Raw genomic sequence first — 12112 nt, 5'->3', positions numbered from 1 at the left:
ATGGAAGAGCTACCAGATTCATTCCTGTTTGTAAAGGTGTCTTTTAAAGATTAAAAGACCCTCATCTTGTCTCATCATTCTGTCTTGAACAGAGGAGATTATGAGGGGATTTGACACAAGCTTTCAAAATACTGAAAGATGATAACAGAATCAGTTCACTGAACAACTTCAGAATCAATAGTGAAACCAGTTCCTGGGGACACAAATGAAAATTATAAGGTAGTGCTTTTAGGTCTTAGAGTAGCCCTAAAGAAGAGGTATTCTTTACACACACTGAGCGTGAGGTGTCTGAAAAGAAATACCCAATCATGTTGTCAGAGGTGATTCCCTGGGATCTTTCAAGAACTTGATTGATGAGATCCTAGATTAATCAAGTACATTTATAGTACAGTTAATTGATTATGTTTTATATTTATAGAGCTCCAGTTTAGTTTTACTTTGCAAGCAAAGTGATACACAAAGAGAATTGCCTGCGATATCATGAAGACTTCAAACTGGTATCCCACTGGTGTGTACCTTGAGCTGCTTGAGTCAATAGGTTATGTAAGCTGACATTATGTTGGATAAAATTGTTCACCCACAGTGACAGACCAGTTTTCTACCTTTAATATTGCACATTTGTATTATGCAAGTCAGCCTTTCAGAATAATTTATATGACATAAAGAAAGTTGTCTGTGTGGCAAATAGATGATGTGATGTTTAATGACACAAAAATCTCTCCTGCATTATTTATGGATCATGTTTTTTCTTTCTTGTCTTCTCCAGGTCTGGTAGAACTTATCTGTAATGTTTTCATTGAGACAGCAGTTCTCCACATGGAGTGTGAAGATAAGCACAGCATGAAGAATGGAAACAATCTTCTGCTCTCATTACTTGATATTTTACACAGTATGCTGAGATACACTTCCAGTGTTGTACGAATGGCTCTGCAGGTACTGCACTATCAAAGTTGCTTTTGAATTTCTTTTTTCTTTCACTTTATTTTTTCCCCACTGCTCCATTTCCACGTGTGGTGAGTCAGGTGAGAGAGTACTGAAGCAGCAATTGCATCACTCTTTACAAATGAATCTTCTGTCTAAGAGTGACAAAGAAGTCAGTTTTTACTTCCTGAAATACACCTCAGTTTTTTTTAGAAAGAGACATCATGGATTGGAATAAAGTGAATGGATCATAGAAGAAGGATTTATTAAGGTATTGCAGAATTTGGACCGTATATACTTTTGTTCCAGTAACCTACCCTTGTGGACTTAACATGGTTGATGCATGAAGCGTCATATTTTTTCTTATAATTAGTTCACAAAATCCTTTAATTCGGAATGCCAGTGACTGTTTATTTGCATGGTGTGGATACAATTGTCTTGTGTGGTTGGATCTCCCAGCAGGTGACTTCCCACATGTGTAATGTGACTATAGTGTGAGTCATTCAGTAAGAGTATATTTCATGTGATCTCTTGCCTGTGTTTTTTTCAATATTACTTATGCTCATAATAAGTGCCAATGTGTGTGGAATGCATCCAGCAGTAACTCTGGTGTGTTATAGTCAATTTCATATTTTACAGTTACACAGTTAAAGTGCTCTTTGGAAATTGAGAGGTTGCCTCCAGGCGTGCAACAGTGACAAGTAATTGCCTGTGAGCATTCTTGCACAGAGCTTTCAGTTTTTACAATCTTGAGGGTAATGTTCCAAGTCTTTGGAGACTTCTCTCTAATGTTCAGTAAACCTTTTGAAATATATAACCTACAAAAATGTAGGACTTTTGGAATGTTAATAATAACGAATATAAAGAGTATGGTACATTGTTTTTTTTTTATGGACTGAACTCAGAACCACACAATAAACCTCTGTTTGGAATTTGCTCTTGGTAACTTAACCCAGTTCTCGCATTCCCATTGTGATCTAGGTGATCTCAACATGTACGTACTCTCCAAAGAGCTGCACGTTTATGACGGATCACCTTTTTCAGACTTACACTCCATTTAGCGAATAGGTGTTAAGAATGGTTGTTATAATGGAAGACGGGGTACATTTCTCCCATCTGTAGTACTGATAGGAATCGGCTCCTGGTGATTCCTGGCCGAAGAGGGTGAGGAACACATTCTTTACTGAGACTGTCATATCTGTGATGGCTTACGGTACCACTGAACAGGCAGGCAGAGGTGTCCCATGTTCATATATGTTTATAGATATGTTGGGCTAAATTATTTTAACAGGTTGCACCACATCAAAATATTGCCAATCACATAATGCTAAAATTCTGCGGGATCTCCTGACCAAACTTAATAAAGAATAAGAATTAAAGAATCATTATATTCACAGTACTTTTTTAAACAACAAATATTTATACTATCTGAAAAGGAGATGTAGTAGAGATGTTTTTTTCTGTCTTTTTGCTGGGAATGATGAGACCAGTGGTTTCATCTTATATACAGTATATAATTCACCCACATATTACCTTCCTATTACAGCTGCCCTGAAACTGGCTCACTGGCATGAGTGGATCCCTGATCTCATCCCAGTGCAGGTGCAGGGGGAGGAAACAGTAGCAAGATGACAAAGACAGATTCACTCGGCAGCAGTATTTGCTGGCAGTTGTCAGCTAGGTTACAGCAGGCCCGTATTATGTCACAGGCAGACGAACAAGGTGTATATTTGATGCGCAAGATTTGCAACATCTTTATATTGTAATTTTTCTGTAACATTTACTTTTGATACAATGGATGATGAACCATATTTTGGCAACCATACGTTTTGGTGTTTTTTTTTTAAACATTACATATTGGTGAAAGTCAGTAAGGAAGTTAGTTATTTCAAAATGATTTAATCTGTTTAACAATTCTATAAACAGTCTTGTCAGTCTTATTTTTCATTATAGAAGAAGTCAATGTTTTCAGTAAAATGAAAGCATCTAAACAATATTTTGCCTAATTTGAGTACTAATTTGTAGTAATAAACTGTTTCTTATAGAAGTTCCATTAATTGAATATTCCATAAAAGGAAACATTACTGTTATTAAGCTAGGCCTAATATTTACGTTTCTGTTTTTTACTTCTATATAAAAATGCTGAGCTAGATATCATGGTCATGTTTTATTGCATCATGTAGCACATGATTATCCTTCTTTTTTAAAGGACTTTCATGATTTCCAGTTAGGGATGGTTTCTGACCCACTGAGTCAAGGATGTATTGGGTTTATGACAAAGGCTTGGATTTAGAATCCATAAGGTTTCACACTCCTGGGACACCCTTAGCTTCCCACTGGTACTCATTATCGCGTTTGACATCTTTTGTACACCTTTGAGCAACCCTGCATACATATTTATATGCAGATATTGGAAGATGAAGAATACATAAAGGGAATAAGTTTGCAGAGAAAATTGCACCACTCATTAAAAAGGTCTCTCTAACCCCAAAACATTTTGCTTCTGGATAATAATAATGCATGTTATTTTTTCCATTACTTTTTCTTCCAGGATATTTCACTTGGATCTACTCAGCATTAATATTTTCAAAGGACAAATAAATAAACTGCAGAGAAATGCTACATGCCTAATAGTGTATTAAAAAAGAACCTCTTCAGTCTTCTTAAAAATTCTAAACTGCATTATTAGTTTATAACTACTAGAGTTATTATATCATATAGTAGCTGATTGTTAAAATCTTATCCACAGGCTGATCCACAGCAGGCAAATAGATGAACTCAAGCTTTAGCCATAACATGTATGTGAAGTACGTCAATGTCAGCAATAAAACTTCACAGTATCAAACCATGACAATGCAGTATTGTTTTCATATAGTGTTTTCTTATTCCTGCCTAAATGTAAAATGCTTATTTTTATAAAGCATTTTTTTCATACCTATGTTTATAGTTTTTCCAATTAAAAATGGACTTGGAGAAGCATTTGAGCGGGTCAGTAATCTGAGTCTGGCAAAGAACACAAGGACTCTGTGGTGATAATGTTAATGGATTGTTCACACACATTTCAGTCACAGAAGGGTTCCTGATAAGCAATTGCCTCATTATAATGGGTCATCCTCTGGCTGGGAAAAGGACATTTCTGTTTTCTCTTTCACTGACCTGCTGGTTTTCATTTGTAGCTCCAAGTTGAATTCACCTCCAGACTTCTTTTAATTTTGACTGCTCTCATTAAGGCTCAGAAATCGGACACAGGAGGGGACACCCAGGCTGCAGAGGACCTCCTGCTTATCAATAAGCCCCTGACGGACTTAATTAGCCTGCTCATTCAGCTGGTAAGATGCACTGTCTTTAGAAATAAAGTGGAATGTTGCGGGAGCTGAAGTTGTTCTGTTCAATTTTAATGTACCGCTGCTTTCAAAGTTTCCATAATTTATAGAAAATCTGTTGAATGGGCAAGTAAAACCTTCTTTCATTTCCATCAGTTTAGCTGAGAGAAACCCTCAGTCAAAGGATGTTTCATTGGATTTAAACCAGAACCTACCTTTTATCTGTCCAGGCATTTATTAGTTTTTCTCTAGTATATTTCTAGTAAATAGGGGTCTAATTTGTCCCCTATTTGCTAATTTTATTTTCAAGATTTATTGGTCCCTATTTTATTTATTTGGAAATGCCACAAGTAAGCCCAAAATCGTAAATTTCCATTACAACTAGTATGTAATGTAAAGAGACACTTGCAACACAAGCTGTGAGGTGGTCTGTTTCTCCCTCAGGATACACATATTCTTGATGACCATGCAACTCAAGCCACATTTGATACATAAGGCCAGTCTTCCAGTTTCAGATGTATGTGTCTGTCTTCTGCATCATGTACAGTACAACAAGGCTGTTTACTTCATTGTGACAGCACTGCGTACAGTGACATGCACAAATATTCACTGCCTTCCAATGATGTCCAATCTGGTGATGATATACGATGAGCACATCGATTACAAATGACGTAGACACTTTTTCAAGTGAATATTTTTTTAGCAAAACATGAATGCTCAAGCTCTGTGCTTTTATGGGTGAAAGAAGTTAAATGTTGGCAAAAAATACCCAAAAAATGAAAACTAAATCGGAAGAAGTGGATTGTATAGATATTCTCCCCTTTGCCATGACAGACCTAATATTGGTTGAGGTCCACAGAAGTCCACAGATAAGGAGGAGGAAACATTAAATAAAAAAAATGTTGTTGATAGCATTAATATCATTTCAGAATATTAGGTTGACAACATTTTGCTGTACGTGTGTTGCATACCTGCCAATTATCCATAAACAATTTATATTTCACTGGATTTGGGAATGGAAGTTGAATCTTGTAGTTCTTTAAGCAAAACGCAAACCTCATTTTGAAATTAATGGGGAAACAAGGGGAACACAGGGAAGGAACACATTTTTAAATGCCCTTCCAGTCTTAAATGAGCTGGAATTTTTTGATAAATATGTTCTTAACATAAAATGTAAAAAGGGCTGGTTTAGAGGAAGAAAGCTTTTCGGAACAGGGTTAATACCTTTGTTCTGTGGCCAATTTGGATTTTAGTAATGATCATAAATGAATGAAGTATTCGGTCAGATCCAGGTGAAGTCTTCATGCGGAGTTTAAACTGCAATGACATGCGTATTGAGCTCTAACAGGATCAGCCTAGACGCTGGTAAACTGATGCCACCTTTCTATAACGTTATAGGCTTTAATTCAGAGATGTCAGACTCGTTTGCCGTGATGGTTCATGTATTTCAAACTGGCAATATGTAACATACATTATCAAAACACTGGCTATCACCATTGCGTAGAATTACTTGTACGTTTTGCATTTTAGTCTTTACTTTAAAATTAAACATCTCTCTTAAAAATGCAATCGGGAGTAACTGTATCTTCACAAGATGCCCATTTAGCAACACTTGCTGATTACCTGCTTTGTATGAGTGGTATTATCAGCATTATTAACTGTAATTATTTAAAAGATAACTGTACACAATGGAAGTGTGTCTTCTCTTGAGAAGAGTACTTTCAGGTCAACTTGTTTCACAACTAGTGCAAAGGAAAGTGCAGCTATATACATCCACCGCTTAGCATACAAATATGCGATTTATAAAAACAGATGATATTGTTTATTATGTTCTTTAAAGTCTGTTCCTTGATAGGGTACTTTCAGGATTGTCCTATTCTTATTGCCATGTGTAAAAATTCAATTTTGCTATATAATAAAACCCACTGGGTACAGTTGTGTGGGCTCTGCGGGTTCAGACGGATCGAATCCTGGCCATTAGTCTGGCAGCTGCCACACAGCCCAGACTAATGGGCCCGGTGGGCCAGCGGAACCAACCTGTGGGCCACACGTTCAACACCCCTGCTCTGATAGAAGCAGATTAGCATTTTGATGTCCCCATCTGTTTGACTGATGATATGGTAAACTGTAAAGATAACCTTTGTAGAGAAGGATGAGATCATCCATAGCACTGCTCACATTGCGATTTGAACAGCAGGGGGAGAATAAGAGAAGCAAGAGACAGAAAACTGTAGTTAAACTTGAGGGACATGATGTGCTGAAATAATTCAGTATTCATGACAAATAGCATTCCCAAGGGAATACAGGACTGTAACGTTTTCCAGATTATTTGGCAGTGGAAGAACAGAAAGTGCTGGAATAGTTAAAAAACTCAGAGATTAGGTGAAGTGTTCCCTTTTCGTCTCCTGCTGTATGATAATCCATATATTTTGCATTTGTTGTAAAGCCCAAGCGGTTGTAACTGCAACAGTCTGTTTCAGCACACGGAACTGTACAGAACCCTGTGCTGTCTGAAAACAGAGCATGGAAGAGCTGGCAGGATTATTACTGAGTGAACTACACTGACAGTGCATTTACAGAAGAGGAAAAAGTTGTGTTGAAGAGGATTCTGACATTGTGTTGTTTGCAGGCAGTACTGGCTGATTAGCACGATATTGCTTCCTGATTATATGAAGTCTCTGAAGAATACCATTGACACTGCAGTTAGAGACATGGAGCTGAGTGTATGAGGCAGAGAATACTTAAATATGCGTATGTAGGCAGAGTCATTAGGTAATATGTTAAAATGCTAATTTCTATACACTGTAGAGTTTATAAATACTCTCTATGTATATACCTTGTTGGTGATTATTATACAGATATTGGATGTGCTTTTATTCAGAACCTCTTACTCCCAATGGGTCAACACTGTGCAGCTATCATGACTAGTAAGACACTAGAAATTAATCCATATTCTGATTTTGAACAGTAGTTCATAGCACACACTACACAGAATAGGATAGCGTTAGCACTAGTAGTTATGTGAACATTTGGCATCAAAGTGTGATTTCCACATTGGAAATTGTCTCATGACCTATATAAAGCTTTTATCAAGAAGATGCCAATGTCTCTTCATTGTGATCTTTGTACTCTATTGTGTTCTGTAATATATTTTGCTTCTGCTCTGTATATGCCCATAATAAACTCTCCATAAAAACATTCATTATTTGTCTGCAATAGGTGAACCAATTTCATTTCTAAATTAAAAGACTTCAAAGTAAAAACTACTAATTTGGGTACCTAATTTTAATTTAAAAAATACCTTGTTTTTCATTACGTTTTCTGGTATAAAAAAGTAATAATATGACCAAAAAATTAGTCTGTATACTGATAGCTAATGTCATGTAGGCATAAGCTTGTGTGATCTAGGATAGTCTGAATGCCTGCATTTTTTTTAAACTAAAGCTGCCATAAGGTTTGTTATTAAACTACATTGTGTATTTTTTCCCTGTTAATGTGGTACTGTTTAATTTTTTTACAAACACTGTAACTAGTTTATAACATCAGTATTTCAAATGCAAGTTAATTACTCCATGTTTACCTGTTTCTGACTCTCAACAGCTGTAGATATGCCTTGTGCTTTGGAAGTGATTGACCCTCACCAGTGAATTTATTCAAGAGTTAGTCAATGAATATGAAATGGTAATAAACATCCTAAGTTCTTTTATTGGTTCATACAAAATTATGTACTCGGTCAGTCTGAGTCTTTAACACTCTTGGCCCATAATCAACCATGTCGTGATGATCATCTGTACCAAAATAAAAGTAACGATCCATGTTCAGTTGAAAACTGTATTCAAGTAAAACATTTGTTGATGATTGTGCTACTGCTATCCAGCTTTTAGAGGTTTCTTTATTTTTGGCAGTCATTAAGGACAAAACTCAGAATACTGAAATGTAATAAGATGGGTTAAGCCGTTTTCAGCTTGACGTTACTGAGCATACCAACATAGCCAAAATCCCATTTTCTCAGTGCTCGAATGCTTTGCACAGTTTTGTGCAAGCGAAGGAGCTGGGCTCACAGGTGCTGCTTGGAGGTGGCTTTGCGAACTGCACAGATGGTATTCAACAGCAGACCCCTCCGGGAGATTCTTTAAATGTATTACAAAGGACTCAATGCAATTATAGATGTCAGCGCTCTCCCGCTGGTGATGCATTAAGAAGGTAAAATGTTTACCTTCACTTAACGTCCAGAGCATGCTCAGCCTTCCACTTCCACATGCTGTAGTCCCGGACTCTGGGGGACGTGAGCGTTACTGGCAGGTGGAAACATGTTACAGGGGAGCACGCTGAAATTAACAGTACAGCAGCATCACTGGATATCAACTATGTCAGGAGCTTGATGGATTTATATACTATATAAAGTATCTCTAAGATCTTTGCACACTAGGATGGTGCAGTTTTCACCCCGACTTCTTAATAAACTTGCTCAAGCTGTGTCAGCTTAGTTGGTGATTGATGATGGACAGCAATTTCTCACGAAAGTGTTATCTGACGGAGTCAAGTCAGGACTTTGTCTGGGCCACTCAGGGACATTCACTTTCCTCTTCTTCATCCACTGCGGTGTACCACTGGCCCTGTGCTCTGGGTCATTCTCCCGATGACAGGAGACGTCTTCTCCCAGTCGCAGGCTTTCGCAGACTGAAACAAGTTTTTATCTGTTTTTTGCCTGTATTTTGTTCCATCTATTTTCGCCTCAGACAAACCTGACAAACGGCCTGGTCCCTGCTGCTGAGAAATTGTGTGATTTATCAGTGGACTTCTGTGGACCTCAACCAATATTAGGTCTGTCATGGCAAAGGGGAGAATATCTATACAATCCACTTCTTCCGATTTAGTTTTCATTTTTTGGGTATTTTTTGCTGACATTTAATTTCTTTCAACCGTAAAAGTTTTAGGGCTGAGCATTGACGTTTTGATTCAAAATTTTAATTTGAAAATGTGTGTACATCATTTCTAATTTAGCATAATGGGACTTTATTGGAAGGTTGTAAAACTCTGCTAAGGCAATTCAGATTGAGCAAGTTCGTAATGACTGTCCTTTAGGCTTTTCGATCACATTACATACTTGCATACACTCTGTACGTGCTGTGTGTATGAGTGGGCAGTGGTTATAAGATTTTGTACCAAGCGTATCTTAGGCCTTACTGTTCCAGCTGTACTGGGAATAGCACTGGCTACAGTTTATTAGGAAAATAATCAATACATTTGATGTTTTATACCCGTTTTGCATCAAAATAAAATTTTTGTAGCCTTATTAAAGATAAGTTGAGGATGTTATTTTTATGCAAGATTAGTATTCAAAACACGAATGCACATTATTTGAGTTCCTCCTTCAAAAAAGCTTGCCCGGTTTAGCAGTTTACTGATTTCATAATTGCGTTGTGAGGCTGGACCTGCCACTAGAGGATTACTGTAACAGAAAGGCTTACTCTGCACAGTGTGCTGGAGCATAAGAGGACCATTAAGGTTCCCTTTTTAAAGATGGGCACCACATGTGATTTATAATATGGTTGAATTCTTCAATTAAATGAGCCTGCAGATGTGGAACTAAGTGAGCCCAGCTTGAACAGTAGCTGTATACAGTAGTTATCCCCTAATATCGTGTTTCTGAGCAGGAAGTGAAGTTGGTAGCACTGTTAGGGGATACTTGCTAAAATTTCACATTGATTAGGCAATGAAACTGATGATCCATCTTTAAGGTAACACATTAAAATCAATGTTTATTGTTACTTTATTTGTTTTTTCAATTACTCATTTTCCTCTTTCTTAATGCTAATGCATTTGTAACATCTTTTTGCCAATGCTAAGCAATGAAGCTCATATTCAGATTTTAAACCCTTTAAGTAGGGAAAGACTATTATTCACATAACAACAATAAAAATGTCACAGAAGTTTACAAATGCTTTAAAGTGCTTTCAAGTAATATGCTTTTAGAAGCACTAATTATAGTGCACAATTTAAAAGAAGCAGCAATTTCTGGAATTGTTTTTGCTTTGTTTGCTCACTGCCTTAGAGGGGCGTTCATTAGACAGATGTTAGCATGGATTAACCCCTTTGCTGTTGCTTTGCTGCCATTTGGGTCAGCTTGCTGAGGAGTGGCAGGAAACTGTTTGTGACCATGAGCCTATTATATTGTGTGAGAGGGAGGAATTAATCACTTTAATATGACATTCTGAATCTCTGTGATTGTTAATTCAAGTGACGCTAAATTAGTTTTTTTCCTTTTATGAAGTTCTGACTTTGTAGCCGATTAAGCTTGACATCGGGAGTAATTACAATTAATTCCACAAAACTACCCTGAACAGAGTGTTTATTTTTTATTATGATGATTTATTCAAGATAGCCAGAGCATAGTTGTCTGATTTTTGGTTTGATGAGGATTAATTTTAGGGCGACTAAACTAAAAATGGCCTTTAATATGAATAATACCTAATTTTAGTGTTCTAAGACATAACGTTTTCCTTATGTTAAATAATTCACCCTTCTGCTGCTGATGAAATGTCATATTTCTTCTTTAAATAGTGGAGTTCTGATGGGCTTTATTATAATTATAACTCTCCGTGTATAGATCAGCTCCTGCACTCTAGAAGGAGGGACAAGGCCTGTGAACACTCCTCCGTCATGCCCTCTGACGAGCCTGATAGTAATCGATCATTGCCGTTATATTGCTGCATTACACACTTACCACTATGGAAGGTCTGATCTCAAGCCATCTTTAAGATTTTAATTCTGCTCCATATTTACTAAGGAGCCGTGGTAGCTCAGAGGGCAAGGGCGTCCAGCTCCTGACTGGAAGGTCCCGGGTTCAATCCCGGTAGGGGCGAGCGATGGAGCTCTGATTCCTCCCAGAGGGCTCCCAGGTCCACTCAGTCTGCTGTCCACATGAGCACCAGTACTGGGGGTTAATCCTTCTGGGGTAATGGCCGGCGGAGCGTGGTGCTGACCACATCACCTCCACCTCCAGCGTGAGAGACAAACGCTGGCCCTTGCCCACCATTCCCCAAAGGGGACCTACCTACCTACAAATTTAGGTGAATTACAACCCTGAAGTATTGTTATCTTTCACTTAATTTGTTGGAATTGATTCTTGCTGTGTAACCTATTTCATGATGTTGTATTCTAAGCTTTATTAATTTTGTTTTCACTTTGCACTTTTTACATTCAAGTTATTATACATTGAAAGTCTATTGCCATGCATAAAAGCATTGTGCTAACAGATTACAGTACTTATAATAAAAGTGTCTCGGTGACATTTTGTTTTCATTGGATTGTAGGTACAGGAGTAAAATGAACCATTTTCATTCTAAAATATTATCCTCTAGATTCATCCCTACTTAAAACCTGTGTTCAAAGCTGCAGGCATCAAATTACTCCTGCACTTCTTCCATAAAAAGCAAAAGATTATTGTCCATTGAGACCCATGTTAGCCCTCCCTGTGTGCTGCAAATATCCGATTTTACAGGAACTGTTGTTCTGGTAGCTGGAAACAGGTGATTCCTGTCAAAGCTTCAGGCAGGGAAAACTTCAGAAATAAAGAATATGACTAATTTGATTGCTTGGGATGTTGTTTCTGTTTCCTCTGCCAGCTGCCAAGTGGTGACCTTGAGGTATACGAGGGTGTGATTCAGTGCCTCTCTCTATTAGTTCAGCTGTATGGAGGAGACAACCCTGATAGCATGTCCCCAGAAAGCATTCACAGCTTCACAGAGACGTTAAAGACACAGCAGGACCCAAAACAACAGAAGCTACTCCTCAGGATTATTAAGCGTTTGGTAAGTAATTGGAGGCAAATGTGGCCATTTATCACCGGCATTGCTTGGTGATTT

The 12112-nt window shown here is 37.6% G+C and overlaps 1 protein-coding gene across 7 annotated transcripts in view; it reads left to right on the top strand.

The window, feature by feature from the left end:
- Positions 1 to 12112, top strand: part of ulk4 (unc-51 like kinase 4) — a 113870-nt gene that overhangs the window by 76457 nt on the left and 25301 nt on the right. For 3 of the 7 annotated variants that reach the window (XR_015925789.1, XM_088602194.1, XM_088602193.1), the window contains exons 33-35: positions 767 to 933; positions 4152 to 4250; positions 11873 to 12058. Coding sequence is in view for 6 of the 7 variants with exons in the window: in XM_088602194.1 (XP_088458320.1) it covers positions 767 to 933; positions 4152 to 4250; positions 11873 to 12058 (452 nt within the window). In the remaining variant the exon portion in view is untranslated. The other 4 variants (XM_088602195.1, XM_088602197.1, XM_088602198.1 and 1 more) reach the window with 4 other exon arrangements.

This window comes from Lepisosteus platostomus, chromosome 12 (assembly GCF_059453375.1).
Source record: "Lepisosteus platostomus isolate fLepPlt1 chromosome 12, fLepPlt1.hap1, whole genome shotgun sequence".
NCBI lineage: Eukaryota > Metazoa > Chordata > Actinopteri > Semionotiformes > Lepisosteidae > Lepisosteus > Lepisosteus platostomus.
This window is presented reverse-complemented; position numbering and strand designations above follow the sequence as displayed.